General features: G+C 36.1%; 1 protein-coding gene across 2 annotated transcripts; it reads left to right on the forward strand.

The window, feature by feature from the left end:
* Positions 1 to 254: 254 nt before the first annotated feature.
* Wdr75 (WD repeat domain 75) lies at positions 255 to 24,375 on the forward strand. Of its 2 annotated transcripts, none has more exons than XM_013030720.1 (21): positions 255 to 362; positions 1,641 to 1,770; positions 4,258 to 4,323; positions 5,102 to 5,192; positions 8,237 to 8,361; positions 10,043 to 10,113; positions 10,858 to 10,977; positions 11,429 to 11,517; positions 13,452 to 13,610; positions 14,529 to 14,588; positions 14,673 to 14,788; positions 15,131 to 15,309; positions 15,990 to 16,150; positions 17,402 to 17,582; positions 18,487 to 18,581; positions 19,319 to 19,414; positions 19,844 to 20,013; positions 20,730 to 20,789; positions 23,021 to 23,167; positions 23,740 to 23,831; positions 24,085 to 24,375. In XM_013030720.1, exons 1-21 carry the CDS (start codon positions 277 to 279, stop codon positions 24,284 to 24,286), a joined length of 2,496 nt encoding a protein of 831 aa, XP_012886174.1. In that variant the 5' UTR covers positions 255 to 276; the 3' UTR covers positions 24,287 to 24,375. The 2 variants fall into 2 exon arrangements, with proteins under 2 accessions (XP_012886174.1, XP_012886181.1); XM_013030727.1 differs by having other exon boundaries at positions 23,720 to 23,831; positions 24,085 to 24,173.
* Positions 24,376 to 26,756: the final 2,381 nt, after the last annotated feature.

Genomic DNA, 26,756 nt, shown 5'->3' on the forward strand with positions numbered 1-26,756 from the left:
GACTTTGACGACGGCTGAGGGAAGTTTCTTCATGGGACTCAATGGCCTGCTTGCTTTGCTTTCACTCTTAAGAAATAAAAATGTTTTGGTTCGACGTTGCCCAAATAAAAGATGGCCGCGCGAGCGCTGGGCCCAACCATAGAGTTCCAGCCCACCATCGAGTCTCCGTCCTAGAGGGGCCGGCGGCGGGCCGGCCGGGAAGAACGCCCCGCCCTCGGCCCGGGTGAGCCGTCAGGGGCGGAGCTCGCCGTCGGAAGCCACTGCGTGTGCGCGAAGATGGTGGAGCAGGAGAGCATCCGCGTGGTTCACTGTGGCGGAAGCGAGTTGAACTTCAGGAGAGCTGTGTTCTCGGCGGATTCTAAGTATGAGGGCGCCGGGGCGAGGGCGGGAGGCAGTGGGGGCCTGGGCCTCGGGGCTGTCAGGCGCTCCCCGGACTCCTCGGAGCTCTGCAGCGGCGGAGGTCGCGCGTGCTGGGGACCCCAGGGTGCTGAAGCATCCGCTGCGCGCGGAGGGGAGAGACCTTCTGGTCACGCACGCTGCGGTTGCGCACCGCTGCATCCCCAGACTGTGAGCCTCCTATTCGATTTAGAGGGCCCGAGGCGGGCCCACGTGTCTAGCATCACTTCGGATCTGGGATGGCTGGACAGTGATCCAGATCCAAGTCCAGGTCTGGACCACCCCGCCCCAAAGAGTGTCCTGTCTTCTGTGTCGCAAAAGGTTACTGAACCCTCTTCCTTCAGACACACAGGCACAGATATATATTGGTACCCCTCCTCCTGTTTTTTTCTTTTGTGTTTCACAGATTACTCTTGGGAGGATTACATGGCTCCATGTATGTAAAGCTCTTAGGATGTCTGGCATGTTTAATGACCCAGCGTAGGTCAGATGTCACCACTATTGCTACATTGTAGCTCCTATAATGGAAATAATGAAAAATGGGTTTTCAAAACACTTAAGATAGATACCTTGTAAAAAAAAAACTTCTTTTTTCTGTCTTAGGACAGTAGATTGTATTTTATGCTTGTTGGCCTATTGGTCCAAGACAGTTGTTGAATGTGTGTGTAATGGAAGTTGTCGAATGCACACACATACATACATTGAATCGATTTTTGGAAGTGAAGGAGGCTTTGTTAACATCTTAAGAATCAGGAAGAAAGGAAGTTTTTTTTACTGTTACCCAAGAGAGCCTGGACCTCGTCTATTTAAACGGAGCCTTTAACTTATCATTTGTCAGTTGGTGTCCACGGTGAGCCATAAAAACCCTGGGGATCATGAGAACATATTACTGTTAGCAGGACCATTGAATAAAAATAATTGGGAATGAAAAACTGCATCCATTTACTGATCTGTCCAGGAAGCTTGGTTAGATTTTGCTTTCAGAATAATTCTGTATAGCCTTTTTCTACAGACAGGCAAAAGATGCAGCATTGGCCTCAGAACTCTCTTCTGAGTTAAGGAATAACTCAATCTTAGATGTTCCCCCCCCCCATAAACTTAAGCAGTATTCAAGTTAAAATGTACAGTATTAACTACTTTGAAGGAAATATCGTCTGTGGTTATTTCTGTAATGGTCCATAAAAGGATTATACTCCTCAAAAAGTATGTGAAAGTCTTTGTTTTTCCCTTTTCTTTTTTCCCAGGTATATTTTCTGTGTCTCTGGGGACTTTATTAAAGTGTATAGCACAGTTACAGAAGAGTGTGTACACATACTACATGGGCATAGAAATCTGGTAACTGGAATCCAACTCAACCCCAACAACCATCTTCAGGTGCCAAACACTTTACATTTGGTTATTTTAACATCAGCTTGTGTTGACAGAAGTCTGGGGAACTTTCTCTAGGAAATTTTGCTGGTTATGATCAGGAAGAAATCTGTTAATTTTCTAATTTAAGGTCATTTTTAGTTTTTACTAATTATAGAAGTAAGGTCAGGAGCTAGAACTACATGCCCGTTGTGTATTCTGAGAAACATTTGCTCCACAAGATGCTTACTGGTGTTATTTGAAGTGTATATTCTTGGCTGTATGAGTTTCTGAAGTTCTGAAATTTAAACATAGTGAAATGAATTTCTTGATTATAGATTTTTCTCAAATCATCTTACACCACTGGTATTGGGAATATACCAAAGATGTATTTGTAAATTTCAGCAAAACTACTATAAATTTATTTCAATGGCATTTTGGTATTGCTATTGTTTTAAAGATTAGTCACAACCAACTTAAAATTTATTCCTGCTGTAAAATGGATTTGCATTGTCTTTTGCTACATAATCACAAAAGAAATAAAGGATAAAGCAACACTGATCAATCCTTTCCACACTTAAGTGAGCTACTTTTAAAAATCATAAATAGCTTTCTTACTGGGACTAGTTATACTTTTTATTCTGTCTTCTGATGATTTGACAAGATTTGTTACCATGTGTAGCTTTTGGATCTTTTTTAAAGTTATTGTACCAAAAAGTTTCAGTTCAAGAAGTCAGTTTATAAATACAGCTTAACTTGATGAGTGTCACTCCTATCATTCTTCCTCATCTTTAAACGAATTAAAAACTAATGTTTTTAAGGGCCAAAAGTAAAAAATATATTTTGGTTAAAACTGAAACTTGTTAAAGTACGCTTTAGTAAGTTTTATAGCCAGACCAAATATATATATATATACATATATATATATATATATATATACTCATTGCATAAAAGTTCTATTTCAGGTGACTGGACATTAATAAAATCAGACAGGGTTTGTTGAAGTGAAAGGGCAGAGATCTGGGGATTTAGGAGTCACAATATTTCCATGTTAACTATTGGACAATGAATGTATGTTTGGCTTGTATATTGTACCACTTCATGCTTTTGAATCGTATATGTAGTGACCATGCCATCTATACTTAATATAATTCTTTTACTTAATAGATAATATTTACTTAATAGATAATACTCCAAATACCTTCTTATTTCTATATTTTGAATTTCCATATTGGTATAAATCCTAAAATTGCCACTTAGTTTTTTAAAAAAAATTTTTCTTTATAAACCTTACAAACAAAATATTTTCACAGAGCAACAAAAAAGCGTCTAATATAACTTATGTGAAACTAAGCCCACTTGGGACAAAAATAAACTCAGTTGTTACTAAGGGCTGTCACTACCACCGTCTGGTCCACAGACTGATGTCCGAAATTATTGGTTACTAGCCTACAATGAATACAGACATTTAATGACTTGAAAGTTAATACTGTTTGCACAGCCTACATGTGCATAACACTTCCTATTTCATTCTACGAAAATATTGCTCCTTTTGATGGATTGGAATTCTTTTTTTTTGTCGGTCATGGGGCTTGAACTCTGGGTCTGGGCATTGTCCCTCTTCAGCCCAAGGTGAGTGCTCTACCACTTGAGCCACAGTGCCACTACCGGCTTTTTCTGCTTATGTGGTGCTGAGGAATCGAACCCAGGGCCTCATGCATGTGAGACAAGCACTCTACCATTGAGCAACATAAGATGTTTTCTGATAATTTGAGAAGCACTTAAATGTGTATGTAAGATGAAAGCAATGTAGCTAATGAAAAGGAACTGAACTCTGAGAAATAGAAACACATTTTTACTGCTTTTCATAGCTCTAAGATAAGATGTTTGATATTTCCCCTTCAGTTTAGTTAAAACTTCAGTTTGATGGAATTATTTCCTCCAGAAGATTATCTGATTTGAAAAAGCAGTACACATAATTTGGTCCCAAATAATTGGGACCAAAGTGTTTCAAATTTTGGAGTTTCAGAACAACTTAGAATATTTGTTCTGCTACTGAGCTCTGGTGGCTCAGGCCCTGGCTACTACCCACTCAGAAGGCTGAGATCTGACTATTTCAGTTCAAAGCTAGCCTAGGTAGGAAAGTCCATGAGACTTTTATTTCCAATTAACCACCAAAGACTGTAAGTGGAGCTGTGGCTCAAGTTATAGAGCACTAGCCTTGAGCAAAACAGCTCAGGAGACAGTTCTCAGACCCTGAGTTCAAGCCCCACAGCTGGTTAAAAAAAAAAAATATTCTACTGGCTGAGCATCCCTAATCTGAAAAACTGAAGTTCAAAATGCTCTAAAGTCTTAAACGTTTTTAAGTACTATTTTAGATTTTCAGAATTTAGAAATTATAATTAACCTGTATAAAGTCTATGAATTAATAAACAGATTGCTTCTGCATTAGCAGTTAATTGTTCATCTCTTAGTAGAACCCTATTTTTAATCTTTTCTTCTTTAACCCTTTAGCTATATTCTTGTTCCTTTGATGGCACAATTAAACTGTGGGACTATCTAGATGGCATTTTGATAAAGGTATGTGGATTAATCTTCAGTTTTCCTGATATATGACAGACAACATGTTCTTCTGCAAGACCTCCTTTTTCCTGAACAAACTATATAAAGTTCATATATCATAATGCATAAATTTTACTGCATAAATTATTTAACAAAAAAGACAAGTAAAAAATACCAAAGGTGTTTTCTGTAATATCACCCCCCCCCCAAAATTAAAAATCCATTGAAGAAAAACTAATAGGCATTTATAAACTCTGGGCAGAGGTACTGGCGATATAATTCAGTGGTAGATACGCCCAGCATGTCTGAAGCAACAGCACTTTTTTCCCTGTCAGTTTAGCCAGAATGCATGCACATTGGTGCAGGGGAAAAAAACAGTGATAGGTAAAATGCAGAAAAATGGATATTATATTGAGGGTAAAACTGCAGATGAAGAAATAGATTTTTCCAACACTGACCTATAAGAGTCTTATTATTGAGATAATGGTTTATATTTGTAGTACTTTAAACATTGCATATGGTTAAAAAAACATTAGCTACAACCTTGATGTCACTTAAAGTTATAGCACATTTCTCTTGTTATACTATATAGCTATTTAAAAGTCAGGTATATCTGTATGTTCCAAAATTATAAAAATTCAGTAAACATGTATTGATTGTCCCCTTTATGCCAGGTCCTGCATGAGAATTCAGCAGTAAGCAAAGCTGTAAAATAGCCCCACCCTGTGTGAGTTAAAGCTCTACTGACAGAAATAGATAATAATATGGTGTGGTTTTTGTTGGTTTTGTCTTCTAGACTTTCATTGTTGGGCATAAGCTTCATTCCCTCTTCTCTCTTGCCCAAGCTGAGGATTCTGTCTTTACTATAATAAATGAAGAAGAGTCAGGTATGGTATAATACATTTACTTTGTTTTTATATGTTATGAAGTGTCTCTTTACATTTTACAGCCGGTCAGAATTCAACATTTTGGGTTTATTTTCAAACTTTCCAGAGTTGAATTTAAATTGCTTTCACCATTTTCACATTTATTTGAGGATACTTTCTGTCAGTTTTCAATATATAAAAAGAATAATTAATTTCATATATAGTTGTGATATTCAACCTAACTCAAATTTTCAAGCTGTTTTAAAAAACCACCAAGAAAGTTCTTACTCTGTTTTCTTGCTCATGGCTGTACTCTACTACTTAAGTAACAGATCAGATCTCTGTCTGACTTTTTTCTCATTAGTTGAGAGTCTTGAAGTTTTCTGCCTTGGTTGACTTTGAACCTCAGTCCTCCAGTCTCAGCCTCCTGAGTTGCTAGGATTACAGGCACAAACCATGAACTACCATGCCCAGCTTAAATCTTGTAATTGTTAAGCATCACTATCCTTTACAGAATGCCCATTTATTGGATTAGAATCATTATGTCAAATGGTATAGAAAATAGGTTCATATTAAGAACTAATAATATGACCAGATTGATCAGTTTTACTATCACTGGAGCATTATTCATTAGATCTTCCATGTATCAGAGCACTTCAGTGGTTACAAATAACTTTTTAATAAGAGAATGTGATACAATAGAATTTTGACAAGAAAGATAATGTCCAAAGAAACTTTCTAATTCCAGAATTGAAGTAAGCTATTGTGCTCTGTGGTATCCACCATAAAAATATAGTTGTGATTGTCTTCAGAATTAAAAGTACAAAGCATCTTGAAAATGTTTACTGGACAGTCTCCCAGACTGATTCATGGTTTATTTAACTAAGTGACTCTTTTGTACTACATTTTTGTTTGCTTTACATATTTTGCTGAAACATTTGTAAGTTCTGTATCATAGGCTTTTAAGTAACCTGTGAATAGTAAAAGTCCAAAAGGAGCTAAACATAATTTCTTTTGGAGATTTAAAAGGTCATTTTAAAGTAGTCAGAGTTGTGAGTGAAGCAGTAGGCCTACACTGAGCACTGGAAAGGATGAGACAGGAGCTTCACAATTACAATTTGAAAGCTTCCTGAGCTACACTGCAAGTTACATAGTAAAACTCTGTCTCAAAGAAAAAAAAAATACAAGGACTGGTTATGTAGGTCAGTGCAAGAGCACTTGCCTAGCATATTCAAGGCTCTGGATCCAGTCCTTAGCAGCAGGAAAACAAAAATCTCTGAAGGCTAAATATTCTTTTGTTAAAGGTCATTTATTGCCATTCCTGATAATAAGTGATAATGTCAAGAATATAGATAGAAAGAAATGGAATAATAAGGTTAGTTGTCTTATGTGTATCAAAAGGTCCTTCTAAAGAACATTCAAAAAGATGTTCTGAACAAATGTAGGGGCACATGCTTGTAAAGCCTGCACTCGGAAGGCAGGAGCCAGGAGGATTGTGTGTTCAGGCCAACCTGGGCTGTACAGGAGGAGTGTTTGTTTGAGGCCAGCCAGGGCTGCACCACAAAATAATTAGATTGCCTTCCCAAATGTGTAACCTCAAATATACTGTTTTTCCATGTTGAAGTTTTGTTTTCTATGTCTTATACATGGACTCTCTATTTCAGTCTGTGTGGATACTGAGAATTTGCATTGCTAATCTCACAGTAATACTCATTATATCTGGGAGGTAGCGTGATTGTGATTATCATTAATATTTGATATCTTCTTGGGTTCTTTTTATGATTCCTATATTGAAAGGATAGTTGCTAGTAGAAAAAGTTGTTATTCGTACCTATAAAACCAGTCATTGTTAACCAGAGTTGCACATGAGAAACAGCCATGGCCTCCCCTTAAGATTCTCTATGGTAGGACCTAATTGTTTGTTTAAAATGCTCTTAGTTGGTCTCATATGCAAAGAAAGTAACACAAACAAACAAAAACCCCTACTGATATTAAAGGAAAGACCTTGGTCATTAGCCTTTTTAGTTAACTGAAAATTCTACTCACAATAGGATCCACTGTTAACTGCAGAACTGGCATATTATGGGCACTTAGCATATTAAAATCTTGGATATATGTTACACAGAAATGTGAATTGGGCTTGTAAATATCCTGTGTTAGCTGGTTTGCTTACTGTATCACTGTTCTTTCTGTGTTTCAAGCCCCAATCCAGAGTCTCTGTCAGAAAATTGTATGTCATATTGGAACATGCTATTCTGATATTTAAAAAAATTAATCTTTTATTTACATGTGATCTTTTTAGTTTTCTTTCTTATCTGTATATATACTATAGTCATTCAACAGCTAATTGAGCATCGACCATGTGCTCAGATACTTTAAGTTGAATAGAACAAAACAGTAAGTTCCAAAAGCAAACTGACTGCAATGATCATATAATGCAATACAATAACAAATATTTCAAAAAATAAGGGGGATGGAATTAGTGTTGAAGGACTACATATTAAATTAATGTTCATGGAGAGTCTCTAGAAGAATAAGAATAAGTTGTATAGCTGTTTTGGCAAGCCTATTTTACTGCTTTAGGCTATTAAGATTTTTATTCTAAGGGAAAGTTATAAGAAATCAGAAACCTGAGTATGTCCACATTAGAGGAAAGTAGACTTACCTATGAAGTTGCAGCAAGACCATAGTATTTCTGAAAACTTTAGAATGTTCATTGCTTCTGGTGGTTTAATTGATTACTTATAGTTCATCTTCATGTATTGTTTATTTATAGTTCATCTTTATGTTAAGCCTCAATTTGATACTTCTCAGTGTAGGATGCACCAGTATAAGACAAAAATTTTTCTTTCTACAAATAAAGGGCATATGTGTGTATAAAATAGTAGGACTAGACTTTCATCTAAAACATATATTCAAGTAAGGTACATTTTAAGTGTTAGCATTGAATGGACTTTAATGTAAAATCTTGGCTTTCTAGTACTGAATAATAGATTCATATCAATGAATGTACATGTTCACTTTCTTTAGAGAAGTTTTAAAGTAATATGGCTTCCTTTGGCTAGATGTATTTCAGCTGGTCTCAGTGAAACTGCCCAAATCGACAAGTCAGGAAGTAGAAGCTAAGGAGTTGTCTTTTGTTTTGGATTACATAAACCAGTCACCTAAGTGCATTGCCTTTGGAAACGAGGTAAATTTGTTTTACTAGTTTTTTAATTTTATCCATAATTTTTATTTTTTATAGTGATTTTTAAATTGCCTTGAATTACTGTAGTTTTGTTAATAAAGGAGTCTCTTTCATTACTTAACATGTATTTATGGAATGAATTTTTTAAGACTTTGTAGAGTGTTAACTATTGCCCTGTAAACGCTCTAAAGAGCTATTTAAATTGTTTGCTTTTACACTGTGTGTTTTAAGAAAATGTGGCCAGGGGCTGGGAAGGTGGCTCAGTGGTAGAGTGTTTGCCTTGCATGCATGAGGCCCTGGGTTCAATTCCTTAGCACCACATAAGCAGAAAAGTGGCACTGTGACTCAAGTGGTAGAGCAGTAGCTTTGAGCTGAAGAGCTGAGGGACAGCATCCAGGTCTAAAGTTCAGGCCTCATGACCAACCAAAAAAAAAGTAAATATGGCCTTTTTATCTATAGTTTATACGCCTGTATAGAAAATTTGGATATAATAATCTCTCTAGTGAAAACAATTAGGGATTCTTTTTTTAAACTTTTAACATACATAAAATAACTTTTACCAAAAGAATTTAGGATTAAAAATGTTATCTTTCTTTTTCAACTTCAGCATAAAGGCATGAGTGTATACTGAAATGTTTCGTACAGATACTGTGTAGTGGTAATTCTTATAATTCTTAATAATGTATTATTTTAAAGTTAAATGCCATCCAAAGACTTTTAAGTATCACTTTCGTTGGAATCCATACTCTATCATTAGATTTTCGTAGCATTACTCATTTTGAAAAGGATTAATTTCTCCAAGTAGAGAAAATATTTGTTTTTATTAGCTTATGTTAGCTAAAGAAAATACTGTGAACATTACTAATATCCTTCTATATTTTTAACTATCAATTATATTAATAACATCAAAACATTACATGTCCACTGAAATTGTTAAGTATTGTCAAAATTAAATACTTCTACCCAAACCATTCCAATCTCAGATAAATGAAAACATGGCCACAAAATGATGAGAGCAGCAATAACTATTCATAATAGCTCCAAAGTATAAGTAACCCAAATATCAACTGTTAAAAAAAAAAAATTGTGAGATGTGTTTCCTGTGAAATGTTACTGAACTGTGTAAGGGAATTAACAATACATAGAAGAGTATGGATGAACTTAAAAAAAGATACTGAGCCAGAGAGTCCTAAACAGGGAAGAAAAGAGGTGTCATGATAGAAATGAATATTGATGGGGAGGACACTGAGCAATGACTAAAGAAGAACAAGGGAACATCTGTAGGGAAGGGAGTATTCTAGATTGTGGTGGTGATTTTATTGTATGCATGCCTTCATGAAAACAAAATTTAATCATTATACTTAAAACTAGTAAATCTAGTTTTAGGATTTAGTAATTAAGTTTGTCTTAATTGAAAAGTCTTATTCATTCTGTGGCTAGAGGAAAGTATATTTTATATTAATGCAGTCTTTTAAAGAACGTTGACTCTTGGGGTGGGGGGAGGCTGGGAAGGGATGTGAAGGGTAAACAAAGGAGGAGGCTGCAATGCTTGGTAAGAAATGTACGCATTATCCTGCCCATGTAATTGTAACTCCTCTGTACAGTATGTTCACAAATAAAATAAAATTAAAAAAGAAAAAAAAAAGAACATTGACTCTTACAAATGTTGTCTTTAAAACACCAGGGAGAATATGTTGCTGCAGTACGGGACTTTTATTTGTCTGTTTATTTTTTCAAAAAGAAAGCAACGTCAAGGTAAACACTCCTTTTCTATAGCTTTTTTTCGTATTCAAGAGCTTGCTATAATTTTATTTCATCCTCATCTATAATTCATAGTTGTTAATAGTTTCATATTAGAAGAAACATTTGAATACATATCTTGGGGTTCATTTCCCTAACATCAACTTATCTGACCTTTTCTGCTTGACTCAGACATATACTAGTTATTACAAATAAGGGAAACCATGGGACCTGTGTTTCTTTGGGCCTGGCTTACTTCACTTAATATAATTCTTTCCAAGTCTTTCCATTTCCTAACAAATGGGGCAATGTCACTCTTTCTGATGGAGACATAGAATTCCACTGTGTATATATACCACATTTTCTTGATCCATTCATCTACTGAGGGGCATCTGGGTTGGTTCCATATCTTAGCTATGGTAAATAATGCTGCAGTAAACATAGTTGTGCTGGTAGCTTTAGTATGGTCTTGTTTGTGATCATTTGGGTAAATGCCCCAAAGTGGGATTGCTGGGTCATAGGGAAGCTCTATGTGGAGTCTTTTGAGGAACCTTTTCTTTTCTTTTTCCTATGGTTTATCCACTGTTGTCACTGTATTTGAATTTGGTACCCTGTGCTTATCTGAATTAGGAAATGGAAGGGGAACAACAAAATGGATTGAATCTGGCAGCTAATTTTGTTTGATAAGGTATAGACTTCTAAACTTACCTTATTATTCTTAAGACACATTAATAATCAAGGGAAATTTTTTTCTTCTAGATTTACTTTATCATCATCAAAAAATAAGAAGCATGCTAAGAATGAGTTTACATGTGTAGCATGCCACCCAAAGGAAGACTGCATCGCATCTGGTCATATGGACGGCAAAATTCGCCTTTGGTCAGTTAACCCACAGTGTCCATTTTTATAGTATTTCACACAAGACCATCTCTGGGTCCAGGGGAAAGGGCATACTGAAAAGCTATTGCTGATAATATGTTAGATGTTGCAGCATCCTCCATTTCTTTTATTATCATCTTCTTGATTTCATGCATACTACTAGCTTACAGTGAGAATGAAAATTTCTGTGTAACCTATTACTATTTTATTGAAGAGAACTTTTCTTTGAGCTTTATCTCAAAGGGAAAGAGTAACAATACTGGAGTACACTAGGTATACCCTAGTAGTAGGTAGCAGAAATGCCGTATTGTTTGTAGAAGTGATTGGTTAGAAATAAAAATGTATTTTTGCCATTAAGACCAAAAAACTAGGTGTTAGGATTTAGTTACATTTAGCTTTTTTCCTAATTCACACCTAGGATCAAATTAAGAATTTTATTTTTCTCCAATAGGAGGAATTTTGATGATGAGAAGAAATATATGTACACATGTTTACATTGGCACCATGATATGGTTATGGATTTGGCTTTTTCAGTGACAGGTAAGTGCAGGCTAACTAATTAAAATGAACTCTTTTTTGGTCATGGGGCTTGAACTCTAAACTCTGCACCTAGGCATTATCCCTCAGCTCTTCAGCTCTAGGTGAGCACTCTACTTGAGCCACAGCTCCACTTCTGGTATTGAGTGGTTTATTTGGAGATAAGGGTCTCACGGACTTTCCTGCCCAGCCTGGCTTTGAACTGCAATCCTCAGATCTTAGCCTCCTGAGTAGCTAGGATTACAGGCATGAGCCTCCGCCGCCCAGCCTAAAATGAACTTTTGAAATATATGAGTTAGGTGTTTTAATTCATGGTATTTATAATTTGAGAGATTTAAAGTTGCATGGGCCACACAAATTGAAATGACTTGTTTATGGTCCATGCATTTTAGTCTTTGCTTAGCCCAATACTTTATCTTTTTCACCCCAATACTTTATACTTTAGGTTTCAAAGTTCATAAAACTTCCAAAGTATGTTTATGATAAAGTCTTACAACCATAAAGATTTATATAAACTATTAGTTTTTTAAAAAAGATAAGTCTATGTAAATGTTTTCTGTTATGGCTATAAAATTTTCCCTTTCTCCATCATGTATTTCTTGCTTTTTTGGTAATAATCTAGCCAGTCTTAACTGGAGTAGGAACTATCAGATTGTGTTTTTAGTTTTCATTTCATGTTTAATGGTATTTTCTTTTTATATGTGTTTGCCATTTGTGTATCTTCTTTTGGGACATATCTGTCAGGTTGGTTTTGATTTTGCTTTATTTTTATTTTTTACATACAATTTGTTTAGATTTTGTTTGGTTTTGGTTTTTTTGTTTTGACTTTGGCTTTGCTTTAGTTTTTTTGTTCTGTTTTTGCTATTGAGCTTTTTATATATCCTAGATATTAATCCTTATCAGTTGTGCTATTTACAAATTTTTTTTCTTCCGGTTGTGGGGGCTTGACCTCTGGGCCTGGGCGCTGTCCCTCAGCTCTTCAGCCCAAGGCTAGCGCTCTACCACTTGAGCCATAGCACCACTTCCGGCTTTTTCTGCTTATGTGGTGCTGAGGAATCGAACCCAGGGCCTCAGGCATGCAAGGCAAGCGCTCTACCACTGAGCCACCTTCCCAGCCCTATTTACAAATGTTTTTATGTTGATTATTTCCTCTGTTAAATTATAGGATCACTATAGCACATACTGTATTTAGGAGAGATAATTCTGAGTATTTCATTACAAAGAAAACTTTAAGTATTGTTAATTACTATGATTTGATCATTACATATTCTAAACAGTTGTCCAATACTAGCACAAGAGAAAAAGGAAAACAAAAGGAAGAAAGTTGGGTACAGGAGTTCTTGGGGGTATTATGTGAGAAAGCATACATAAAAACTTCTAGCAAGATTACCAAGATACATTAAGTACTGTATAATATGAGCCAAGTTCTACTGATGTAAAGCTTCATAAGTAGAGAAAAAACAGAAATCTTATGAGTGCAGCATAGTTATATCCAGACATCATGCAAACAAGTTGCTTTGGTGACAAGAGTGAATCAAAAGATGCAGTCAGTTCACACAAATTGCACAGAAATGCATCTTACTTTCTTGAAACATCAAAAACATGTCCATATTGTTATGCCATCTACAAGGAAAAACCAGTTGATAGCAACAGTTTTTAAGACCACTAGAGATCTAGGTCATGGAAAATGATTTCGACCATATTTACATACACATATGAGAACATCACATTGTAGCCTATACATTTATATGGTTAAATTGGCGACAGTACACAAACAAAATTTCAGTTAAGTATGGTATAAAAATACTTGTATATTAGCAATGAATTTACGTCTATGACAGAAAAAAAATGGAGATGTTATCCTGTTTTTTTGTTTTGTTTTGTTTTTGTTTTTTTCCTCCAAAAACACTCCTTTAAATTTTTTGATGTGTATCAAGGCACCAGTTTGCTGAGTGGTGGCCGTGAGTGTGTACTTGTAGAGTGGCGAGATGCAACAGAGAAGAACAAGGAGTTTCTCCCCCGCTTAGGAGCTACTATTGAGCATATCTCTGTCTCACCTGCAGGAGATTTGTTCTGCACTTCTCATTCTGATAATAGTAAGTCTAAATTGCTTTTTTCTTTTGTTTTTGTTGTTGGTCAAGGGGCTTGAACTTGGGGTCTGGGTGCTGTCCCTGAGCTCTTTTACTCAAGGCTAGCACTCTTTATCACTTTGAGCCACAGCCCGCTTCCAATTTTCTGGTGTTTAATTGGAGATAAGAGTCTCCTGGGGACCTGTCAATCCCAGCTGGCTTTGAACCCTGATCCTCAGTTCAGCCTCCTGAGTAGCTATTATTACAGGCATGAGCCACCAGCACCTGACAGGTCTAAATTCTTACTATGAGGAAAGGTAATTTGTACAGTGCCATAAACCAGCCAGCATCTATCACAATGAAAATATTAAGAGCCAACACTAAGAACAGTGTAAGATAATTAATGAAAATAAAAGGCCGTGTTTAGTTATTGGTGTACCACTTACATTTACAAAGTCTTCTAAAGTGGGATGATTTAAGGTATTTTTCTAAATATAATAACTTTTTAAACAATATCTTGAGATTCTCTTTTGGCATTATCTCAGTGCAATAGTCGAAATCCTGTGGATTCTGATAGATATAGAGGCAGGCTTGGTATTTCTGCAAAAAACATTGGCCATCCTGTTACTTCTCAGCCTACATCAAGGCCCCATTGCTTTCCTTTGCCTTCAAAAAGAAAGGTAACTGAACCATCATTAGTAGTTTGACTTAATTCAAATTGTCTTTTTTATGTAAACTTGATTATGGATATATGTAGTTTCTGAACACTCAGTGTATTCATAGGCACAACTTATTAAATCTTAATAAAGGCTATGACAAAAAAGCTACTATTCTTACCCCTGATATTTTAACTAAATCTCAAAATCTAGTCCTGATTTAATTGATTTTATTGGTCATATTTCAAAGTGACAAGTTCTGACATATGTTTAATTTTTTCCCCCTTAGAGATAACAGTTATTCACCGAAACCTTGATGCATCTGCAGTGATTCAAGGCCTAGTGAAAGGTATTGGAGAAGCCAGAACATTTAGAATATGTTTTAGAGTAAATGTTTATCTGTTTCAGCTATTGTTTGTTGACTCTTTTACAGATAGGAATATTTTTACCGGTTTGATAATTGACCCAAGAACTAAAGCTTTAGTTTTGAATGGAAAGCCTGGTCATCTGCAGTTTTATTGTCTCCAGAGGGATAAGCAGTTATACAATGTAAGATTTTCCTCTATTAACTAACCTTCAGACCAATGGAAGTTCTTTACAGTTATCCCTGTGATCAGATCATTTATTTGGTAGTTTCTCACATAATATTGTTTACCTATTTTACTTGAACATTAATATATGGCAGTTAACTTTTAGTGTCACAGTAGTTCATTTCTAGATATTCTGGATCATGGTTCCATGCCATCTCAGGCAAAGAGCTAATGAGACTGTATATAAAAGAATCTGTTAACGTAGATTCTAGAAGTTACTATAGTTAGTAGTTTTTGAAATGCTTTAACAAATGGACTTAATTAAATAAGGATTGTTTTATTCTCTTTTTAACCCCATCAGTTAGATATTATACAGCAAGAATATATCAACGATGATGATCTGATCCAAATTGAACTAACAAAGGCTGCCTTTGGTTGCTTTGGCAAATGGCTTGCAACCGTGGAGGAGAGACAAGAAAAGAAGGAAACTGAACCAGAATTGCAGATGAAGCTGTGGGTCTTCAATAAGAAAACACAAGGGTAATGTTACATGCACAGCCACTTCATCTCAGAGTACAAATTTAAGTTTCCACTTTGTGGCTGTAGTACTCTTTAAGATCTTTCATCTTGGTAGACTTAGGATTTAAGGGAGTTATTTCTCTAATGGAACTTTTTTCCTACATATTTTTATTAGCATACAGAAGTTATAGAAAAGAGTTTCATTGTTATTATTTCCACATGTGTATATGTATACAAGATATCTCCATCAATCTCACTCTTTGTATCATTCTCCCCCATCCCACTCACTCTTCAAACCATTTCAGCAGGTTTCATTATGCTTTACATACATGCAAATAAACTGCGTCATATTCATGTCCCTATATGTATACAATAAACCTCGACCAGATCTTTCCCAAACCAATTTCAGCAACATTCTGTGTTAGTTCTTAATAAGGACACTTTTATTTTTTAATATATATGTAATATATATTATATAATATATATAATATATTAAAAATTATATTATATATATTAATTTATTATATATTATTACAATGTTGGACAGAAAAGTTACCATTTAAAGACATTATTTTAAACCATAAGCTGCAATTTGAAAACAAACACAAAAATGACTGGGAACATTTTTTTAGAACACTCATATGATAGAATATCGTATTATCCCAATGTACAAATAAATGTGTTGTTTTCCTTCCTACTAGGTTTATTCTTAACACAAAGATTGCCATGCCACACGATGACCACATTACAGCTCTCTGTTTCTCTAATGCAGAAAAATCTGAAAAGCCTATAACCTTGGTTACAGCTAGCAAAGATGGTCACTTCAAAGTATGGGTATTAACAGATGATTCTGATATATACAGTAAGTTAACTAAACATATTGGAAGAGTATACCATTTTAAGAGTTAATCCTAGTTACTCGGGAGGCTGGGGTATTAGAATCTTGGTCCAGAGCCAGCCCTAGCAGACAAGTGGTAAAACACCAGCTGAGGGGGAGGAAAAACAAAAAAACATAGCTATAAGAAGCCCTTAATTCAAGCCTAGCGGAGAGGGAGTATTTTGTCACAAATTGTATCCATTTGTGGAGGACTGTTTTCTACTTCCTTGAATTCTCTATAAGCTATTTCTTTCCTTTTTTTTTTTTTTCTTATTGGTTGTAGAGCCTGATCTCTGGGTCTGGGCGCTGTCCCTCAGCTCTTCATCTCAAGGCTAGTGTTCTACCACTTGAGCCACAGCACCACTTCCGGCTTTTTTCAGCTTACGTGGTGCTGAGGAATTGAACCCTGGGCCTCATGCACGCCAGGCAAGCACTCTTATCACTGAGCCACCTTCCCAGCCCTATAAGCTATTTCTTAAACCTAAAAGATTACATTTTTTTACTTGTGTTTGGGAATAGTAATTAAGCATGTGATTAATCATGTGCTAATTATTTATGAGCTTTTTTAGAAAGGGTTTTGGCAGCCTGGAACTGGTGGTCCACGACTGAAATCCTATCTACTCATGATACTGAGATATGGAAGATAATTTTGAAGCCAGCTTGGCAGACAAATCCAAGAAATTCTTTCCTCTTCAGCAAAATGCCTGAAGTGGAGGTATGGCATGTGGCTCAAGTGGTAGAGTACCAGCTTTGAGCAAGAAAGCTAATAAGCAAGAGCACAAGGCCTTGATTTCAAGCCATATATATGTACATATATATATATGTACATATATATATACATATATATATATGTATATATGTAAATGTATCATAACCATCTAAAATCTGGGATGGGATATAACTTAAATGATAAAATGTCAGCAAAAAAAGCATGAGAGTGCCAAGAACAAATGTGAGACATCAAACTCAATCCCCAGTACTGGCAATAAATAAACAAATAAATGGGAAGTAAGAAGGCAGACTTTGGCCATTTGGCCTTTTTATAAAGCTCCACTAGAGGGAGATCAAGGTCTTCAGGGAAGGTATAAATTTCAATTCTTTGCAACTCTCTACTTTAAAAGAAGTGTGGGAAAAGGCTTCTTTTTTATGTGTCTTTGTATCTTAGCCCTTATTTTATATAACATCTCTGATATCTAGTGCTTATGCCAATTTAAATGTTACGGCTTGTATTTTCAGAGAAAGCTGTCGGCTGGACCTGTGACTTTGTGGGTAGCTATCACAAGTATCAAGCAACTAACTGTTGTTTCTCTGAAGATAGCTCTTTACTAGCAGTTAGCTTCGAGGAAATAGTTACAATATGGGATTCAGAAACATGGGAACTTAAGTGTACATTTTGCCAACGAGCTGGGAAAATAAGGTAGGTAAATTATTGGAGTAGTAGTAATAGTAGTAGTAGTGTGTGTCTATGTCTAAGCTGGTCCCAGGGCTTGAACTCAGGGCCTGAGCACTGTCCTTGAGCTTAGTTTTGTTCAAGGCTAGTGCTCTGCCACTTGAGCCACAGCTCCATTTCCAGATTTTGTGGTAGTTTATTGGAGATAAGAAACAATCTTTCCTCCCTGGGCTGGCTTCTAACTGTGATTCTCAGATCTTAGCCTCCTAAGTAGCTAGAATTGCAAGCACTAGTGCCCAGCAGTAATACTTCTTTAAAAATGTTTTTCAGTTTTTTAAACTTCAATAATTGCTTTGCTTGTTATAGATAGCCCAACATGGTGCAAACAGCTATCCAAAGTACTGGAAGGCTGAAAATTCTAACTATCAGAACTATGTGTCAACATTTCTGAAATTAAGATTCACATTTAATTCTTTTAGCTCTTTTCTTTGTAATAAATGCTTTCATGGTTATGCTATATAATAATAGGAGTTACACAAACTAAGAGGATTCTGAGTTGTTCATCTTCTATGTATCCCTTTAAAATTGGTCATACTCATCATTGTTTCCTAAGAAGCAACATTGATTGTTACATTGTATAATATATTAGCAAATAAGTCATTGCTGTCAGGTTTTTTTTTTTTTCCCCCCTCTGAGTAGCTAGGATAACAGGCGTGAGCCACTGGCACTCAGCTCAAATTTTTGTTTTAAAGGAAAGAAAATACTTAAAAGTAAATCTCTTCATATTCCATAGAGTCTTTCAGATAGAAACAAACAGAAAACTTTGTGTTGCATAAAACTAACAGTGGCTGGAAATCTGAAGTCCTTGCTACTAAATGTGATAGAACCACCTGTTTCTAACTTCCTAAAGTGATTGTTGTCTATAACCTAGGTACCTTTGCTTTGGGAGATTGACTTGTTCAAAGTATCTTCTTGGAGCTACTGAAGGTGGCATTCTTTGCTGTTGGAATCTGCTCACTTGCACATGTAAGGTATTTTGTACCCTAAAGTGACTTGGTAAAGCATCTGGAGAAAATTGCCATTAAACTTTGACATTTTAGGAATCATAGGTCAGGTCACATCCTTATGTTTCCACCCAGACAATAGTTAATTTTTCACATGACATTTTGTACCACCAAAATTTGGGAGTGCTAAGTCTATTATAGATTACTTGAAAACCAACAAATTGACCAACAGTTGTATCCATATCTACATTTTCCCACTGTGATCAGGTGTAAGGCTTTCTGTTATCCTCCATATTCTTCATCCTCATAAAAGTTTTGAGGAATACTTCTAATTTATGCTGGATACCATACCACATAGAATTTGAATGTGTTCTACCTCAGTTGTAACAAATAGGAGTTTTATGACACTTTGCTCATTGGAGCATAGGGAGGAGTGATTATTCAGAATGAATGTGTGCTTCCTTCTCTGTGGTGACTAATTATTTCACTTACAGTTAGTAGAAGCATTGGACATAAATTTGAAGTTAACTTTTTAATACTATAAAAGAAATAACACAGTTTCTTTTTTGTTTGTTTTGTTTTTTGCCTCACTTCAGTGAAGCCCCCCACAAAGTCCTTGTGTTCTACGTGGACCAACTACATAGATTGATTCCAGTAAAGAACAAGAATAGTTCAAGAATATCACTTTACCTACTGTAAATCTTTAAAAAGCTCTTGGTAAATCTCTTCTCTGAAGTGAATTGCCTTTTCTCCCCACAGTGGAATGGAGTGCAAAATTAAATGTTAGAGTGATGGAACCTGATCCTAATTCAGAGAATATTGCTGCAATTTCTCGGTCTTCAGTGGGTTCAGATTGTAAGTGCAACCTCTACATTGACAGTAAAAAAAAAAAAAATTCTATATAAATGTTTTAGTACCTTTAATATGAACCATATATTCATTGAAACCATTTTGCCTGAGGTCCTGTTTTCTTGTTCCAACATAAAGTGTGTGTGTGTGTGTGTCTGTCTGTCTGTCTGTCTGTGTGAACTATCTTTTCCAGTAGCCCTGGTCTCTGAAACAGTAATCTTTCTCTTTTTGAGGCTCATAGTCCTCATTACTAACCTGCTTGGCATACAGTAGACACTCAGTAAATAGTCATTAAATCAAAACTTGAAACAGTCCTGACCTAGGCTATATGTATTCTCAGTAGGGGGAGTCTCAGGTTTAGTGTGGTCTGCTAGTGTCAGTCCAAGACTAAGCTTTGCAAGCAAAATGTCATTATCTTTTTTATTCCCCTTCTAGTGTTTGTATTTAAACCTAGTGAACCAAGGCCATTGTATATCCAAAAGAGTATCTCCAGAGAGGAAGTTCAGTGGGGAGTGTTTGTTCCACGAGACGTCCCTGAATCATTTACCTCAGAAGCTTACCAGTGGCTGAATAGATCCCAGTTTTACTTCCTAACAAAATCACAGGTAATTTCTCCCCTCAAAAACAGTGACCTCACCAGGCGCCAGTGGCTCATGTCTATGATCCTAGCTACCCAGGAGGCTGAGACTGAGGATCATGGTTCAAAGCTAGCCCAGGGAAGTGGCGCTGTGGCTCAAGCCGTAGAGTGCTCGCCTTCAGCTGAAGAGCACAGGGGGACAGCTCCTAGGCCCAGAGTTCAAGCCCCACAACTAACAAAAAAAAAAAAAAAAAGCTAGCCCAGGCAAGAAAGTCAATGAGACTCTTATCTCCAATAAACTACTCAGAAAAAGCCAGAAGTAGCAATTTGACTCAAGTGGTTAAAGTGCCAGTCTTGAGCAAAAAGAGGCTCACGGACAGTTCATAGGTCCTGAGTTCAAGCCCTGGGACCAGCAAAAATAAAGAAACGTGACTTCTTTGAACATGTAATTAGACAGCCAAAAGAAATTTAATTCTAGCAGGGTTTTTTTTTGCTGTTGGATAAAATTATCACTTGAGTTTGAGCTATCAGTTGAGTATTATGTCATTACCAATTCTTAAATAGCACTTAATCTTGGAAATTTTACATTGGCTATGAAATAAATTTTAAACTTTTATTTTCTGCAGCTGATGTATGTGTCAGAATTAAATTAAAAATTTAACTTCTTTTTAGTGCCTTGATTTATCTTGTTTAGGTTTATACTTTGTATTATTCTTTGTATCATTATTTGATCTTTCTTTTCAGAGTTTATTGACATTCAGCACACAATCTCCAGAAGAGAAGCTCACACCAACAAGCAAACAGGTATGGTTCAGCCATTCACAGTGCAAGCTGGAAGCATCAGTGAGGTTGTAGCGTGCGTGTCTTGCACATGGGAGCTGATGTCAGCCCACATACCAGCATAGTGTTGACTGCAGTATTTTCCTAAAAAGATTGTTACTTTTTTAAAGTTTGGCTATGAGAATATTTCATCTTGTCCTGTTGGAATTTCAAAACATGGTACACCTTTCTTGAAGGTATAGTGCTCTTTACAAATTTATAATATCAGGAACATATATTTGCAGTTTGAAGATTCCAGTATAGTTTGCCCTCCATATTCATGGGTTCCAACCATTTGTAGATGGAAAATATTCAACAGGGGGAAAAAAAACCATACTGAAAGTATCGGAGTATATGCCTAGGTTTTATTAATACAGGCTTTGAGCAGCTTTGGGTTTAGCATCTGCAGAGTTCTGGCTCTAATCCTACATTGATACAAAGGGCAGTTACAGCACTCTGAGCCTCTTGGCAAAACTTCTCTACACTACTACCATTAGCCACAAAGAATATCACTCTTAATTAGATACATATAACTAATAAACAGTTCTGTTACTGATTCTGGATTGTTCAGATATATTGTCTATTATTATCTATTTAAGGTGAGGTTTCATTTTCACACTGCAGCTCCCCATATACACATATACATGTATATGTACATATATGTGTATGCATGTATATATACACATATATCCCTATTTTTTTATTATAGGTACTTTTTAATTGGTCATGTTAGTAAGTCTTCTCAATAATTTCAGATACATTAGGTATTTTTTTTAGTTATAAAGATATATTTCTGAAAACCTGGACTGACTTCATTCCGGATTGAAATGATTAAATCTCCACAGTAGTTATTGAGGATTCACATTCATTCACATTCTTGGGATCTGTTTTACATGTGCTGTGATACCATAGTTCTTTTTGCTTTCTCTTTTCTTTACTGGTATATGAATGAGATATTTAAGACTGTCCATATTTGAAAGTATTTGTATTCTATCCTACTTGATCAATTGGTTGAAGATAAAGTTATAATTGAAAATCACTTCCAGTACTTTGAAAGTATTGTTTGGTCACCTTATAGCTTCTAGGTTTACTAGAAATCTAATACCCTCTTAATCTTTATCTTTTATCTTTGAATTGTGTTACTTTGAAAATTTGCTGCATTTATTCAAGAATTTTTTTTACAGTTACTTGCTATATGTCAGGGACTTTGTAGAGCTATGTAAGCAAAATAGGTCTCTAAATTTCTGGTGTTTATAGGAAGATACAGACAGTAACAAGCAATAAGCAAAATACATAGTACTTTTGAAGATGATAAGAATAAACCAGGTGTGGTGTTGCATGTCTTTAATCTCAGACTCTATAGAGGCTGAGGCAGGAGGATCAAGAGTTCAAAGCCAACATTGGCTACATGCATATAGAGTGTGGGTCTGTTTAGGTAGGTTAGAAAAAAAAAAAAACAGTTTAGAAATTCTGTTTGGAACCTATCCTGTATGTGGCTCAGCTGTTTCATTATGAAACATGTCCAATGTCACGTTATTACTCTACATCATCTTCCCTTAAGTTCTTGTTTGAAAAATTAGACCTGACTTCCAGTATTCCAGTATTTGTTCCATTCTGAGAATCCTTTTCACTGCCTTGACCTGTGAAAATATCACTACCTACCTACTCCCATCTATAGGTATACTTTTCTCCTGTTCTCCAAAGAATGTACTTTGAGCCTTCTGCTGGGGCTGAGCAGGAGATGGAAGAATCATAGAACTTCTTAAATAAAATTTCCATCTTCATCTGGTTTTTCAGCCCAACTTTCATCCTCATCTACAGAGATAGTATCAGTTGCTCAGCATTTCTTAGATTCTGTTTGTGGGTTGGAATATGCCTTTCCTAAAGCTAGCTTAGCCTTTTACTTTATTAGCTTTACTAAAATGCCATCTTGAGTCTGCTTCACACTTCTAACTTGTCACTATTATAGCCTTTCCCCCTTTTGAAAGCCCTCTTGCTGTAAATATGTATTTATTTAATTCACCTAAGTGTCTGATAGCTTTTCCATGGAAAGTGAGATGCTAGGACTCTGTTGCTTTACCTATAAAATGAGAGAATCATTCTAAATAATTTCACATTCTATGCTCGATATTTTATGATTCAATAGTGCTTATTGCTCAGTCAAAAGAGCTCCTCCTCCTTGCTGATACAATTTCATTTTGTCTTAATCATTACAGTTGTTAGCAGAAGAAAGTCTTCCAACGACCCCATTTTATTTTATATTGGGAAAACACAGGCAACGGCAGGATGAAAAATTAAAGGAAACTTCAGAGAATGAGTTGGTACAGTTACCCTTAGCTGAGAATATACCTGCAATTAATGAGGTAAGTAGAAAGCAAATTATGGAACAGATAATTTGGAGGGTTTTACTGTTATTCTTGTTCGGTCATGGGGCTTTAACTCAAGTCCTGAGTATGGTCTCTGAGCTCTTTTTGCTCAAGGCTAGCACTCTTACCACTTTGAGCCCACAGTACCACTTCTGGTTTTCTGGTGGTAAATTAGTGGTAAGTCTCACAGCCTTTCCTGCCCAGGCTGGCCTCAGGTCCCAGGCTGGCCTCAGGTCTCAGACTCCTGAGTTGCTAGGATTACAGGTTTGAGCCATGAGTTCCTGGCAATTTGGAGTTTTTATACAATCAGTCTATCCCATCTAATTTTTATATAGTCATTTGTACATTATACTACATTAATACCCAATGTAAATATCACATAACTTTATGATATGGGATCATTTGAACTTAGAGTGGGCTGTTGACAGAAATGTAGGATAATGGAAAGACTTTTCTCTTTAGGTTTGATTTTTCTCTAGGTAAAACTTGTGTTTTATTCTTGGTCTAAAGACCTCATGCCAGCAGCTAACCTTTGTAAGTGAAACCCAGTTTTTCTGCTTTTATTCTAGCTTCTTCACACTCCAGCCCATGTACTACCGTCTGCCTCTTTCCTATGTTCCCTGTTTGTGAATTCATTATTGCTATCTACAGAGACTAAGAGGTAAAATGGTTCTTGAAATACGTTTTTGTTTGAAGGAACAGTGTTTGTTTTGTCCTTTATTACAATATTTTTCTACTGTATATTTATGTGAGTTTTAAATTTTAAGGGCACAGAATATTGTCAAGTAAAATGATTTTCAAATACTAGACAAGAGATGTTCTTGTGTGCACAGATAGTATGGAATTTATAAAATCACCTGCTCTTTTATAATAACCCAAGGTTTTTTTCATGTTTTCTTTCATTCCTGTTAAAGTGGTGAAGAAGTTCCTGATGATGTAGATATGGAAGAAGAAAAAGGAAGTGATGATTCCGATGAAGAAACTCATTTTACTGAGCAAGTTCAAGATACAAACATCACAGATTTAGAAGACGTTGTACATCAGTTGTCCAAATCTGAAGAGAAAGAGCTGAGGAAGTTCAGGAAAGTTGACTATAGCTGGATTGCTGCTCTTTAGGCCTTGGACAAGAGGTGGACAGAGGAGTTTTACACTTTGTGTTTTTTATTGTATGGCAATACTCAAAAAACATTTTAATATTTCTATTCTTTCTGTCCCAGTACTGGGGCTTGAACTTGAGAACTCATGCTCTCGTTTGGCTTTTTCTCTCAGGGTTGGAACACTACCAATTTGAGCCATACCTCTACTTCCAGCTTTTTGCTGGTTAGAGAGAAAAATCTCATGGACTTTCCTGTCATATCTGGCTTTCAACTGTAATCTTCAGATTGACATTACTCAGCCTCATGAGTAGCTAGGATTACAAACATCAGCACCAAGCACCCAGCAAATGTTTTCTGTTCTTAAAATAAAATACTAAATATTTACAAGACTTGCTCTTTTAAAGAAACAGATAATTGGAAACTGCATTTGCTTCATGCTTTACAGTTACTAAGTACATTTATCACATGTCAGTTTTTATCCTGAATAATGCATTAGCTTTATGATATAGCAGTGCTGGAACTAGAACTTAAATGATCTACCGTCACCCCTTACCTGCAATCTGGAAATATGAAGAGTTTTAAAAACCAAAAGCTTTGTTCATGCTGTTTTGATTTTGATGCTGAAGTTGATTTAGTGGCTAGATATAACCTGAACTAATATGTTTTAGTCCTAATTCATTCCTCTTAGTACATTTATTTCTCTTCTCTTAGAGAACTTTAAAAATACTTTATGTAGTATCACACACAGACATTAGGAGCCTATTATATAATGATATAAACTGCCAAAAAGCCAAAATAGTTATAAATTCAAGTCACCTGTCCCCAAGTTATTTTTTTAGTAGTAAACCATCCAAGTATCCTCTTTATTTTGAAGTAATAGAGTTGCTGCACCTTAACTACTTAGTATTTTGAGTTTTTCAGTTCTCTGGTAGTAATTATGTTAAAACTGTGCAAACAAACAGCAGAGTATACAAGTCAGAAGAACACATCTCTGTGAATACGCACACTTGCTTCTTGTTAGTATGTGCTGCAGACTGAACACTTGTTTCTCCCCTCAAATTCATACTCAACTAGTTTTTCAGTATTTGGGGCCTCTGGAAGGTGATTAGATTGTGAAGATGGAGCCTTGGTGAATAGTGATAACATTATAAGAGAAAACCAAGGGCTATAGCTCAGTAGTTAGCCTCTTGCCTAGCTTATGCAAGGCCCTTGGTTTTTATCCCCAGCAAGATAAAATTTAATAAATAGATGAGCAACGCAGGATCCAGAAGGGCTCCCTCAGTCTTTCCACTATATGGGAATATAGCAAGAAGACAACCATCTGTTGTCTGTATAGGAAGTGGCACCACACCAGACATCATATGTAAAGCTTTTTGCTGCATTTCCCACTCTGTAGACATATATTTTGTTACAGCAGTCCAAATGGACTGAGTATGTCTGAGTTTAGTGAGGTGTATATTTTTAGGTAATAGTTTTAATTGATATATAATCGAGAAACCACATAACTTACTCATGTAAGGTGGACAGTTCAGTGGTTTGAGATACTTATTTACATTGGTATGCACCATCACCACAATCAATTTTACTATAATATCCCCCCAGATACCCTGAGCAACTACTAGTCAACTAATTTTTCTAGTTCTGTGTCTATTAGCAACATTTTTGTTGTTGTTGTTGTTGGTCATGGGGCTTGAACTCTGGGCCTGGGTGCTGTCCCTCAGCTCTTCAGCTCAAGGCACGTATTCTACCACTTGAGCTACAGCGCCACTTCCAGTTTTCTGGTGGTTTACTGGAGATAAGAGTCTCAGATTTTCCTGCCTGGGCTGGCTTTGAACATCGAGCCTCAGATCTCAGCCTCCTGAGTAACTAAGATTACAGGCATGAGCCACTGGTACCCGGCTTTTTAGGAACATTTTCTATCAATGAAATCTCACCACCACCACCACCCCCAGCTCCTGTGACAAATATCGGAGAGATTTATTTTAGATTCAGAGGTTTCAGTTTGAGGTTAGCTGATTAGATTGTCATGGCCTATAATGAGGTTGAACATCATGACATAATGGCAAGATTATATGATAGGAAGCATGTGGCTTTGCAGAAGACAAAAGGGAAGGGGGATAAGATAACTCAAGGACCTATCTACAGTGACCCGTATTCTCCAATGAGGCCCATCTCCTTAATACTAACTATGAATTCATCGTTGTGTTAATCCATTAATGAAGTTAGCACTCTCATGATCCAGTCAACTCCAGTAGTGCTACTAGCTGGGGGGACCAGTTCTTCAACTCATGAGCCTGTGGTGGACATAACATTCATCCATAACACTTAGCTTGCATATGATAGCTATATCAATACTTCATTCCTGCTTACTGTATTCATGTCCCTTGACTATATGCCTAGGACTACCTTTGAAGGACCACCATATACACCACAATACATTATTCATGGTCCAAACATTGCTTCATAGCCTGATAATTTAATCTTAGGTC

Source organism: Dipodomys ordii, unplaced genomic scaffold, assembly GCF_000151885.1.
Source record: "Dipodomys ordii isolate 6190 unplaced genomic scaffold, Dord_2.0 Scaffold5, whole genome shotgun sequence".
In the NCBI taxonomy this organism is placed as follows: Eukaryota; Metazoa; Chordata; class Mammalia; order Rodentia; family Heteromyidae; genus Dipodomys; species Dipodomys ordii.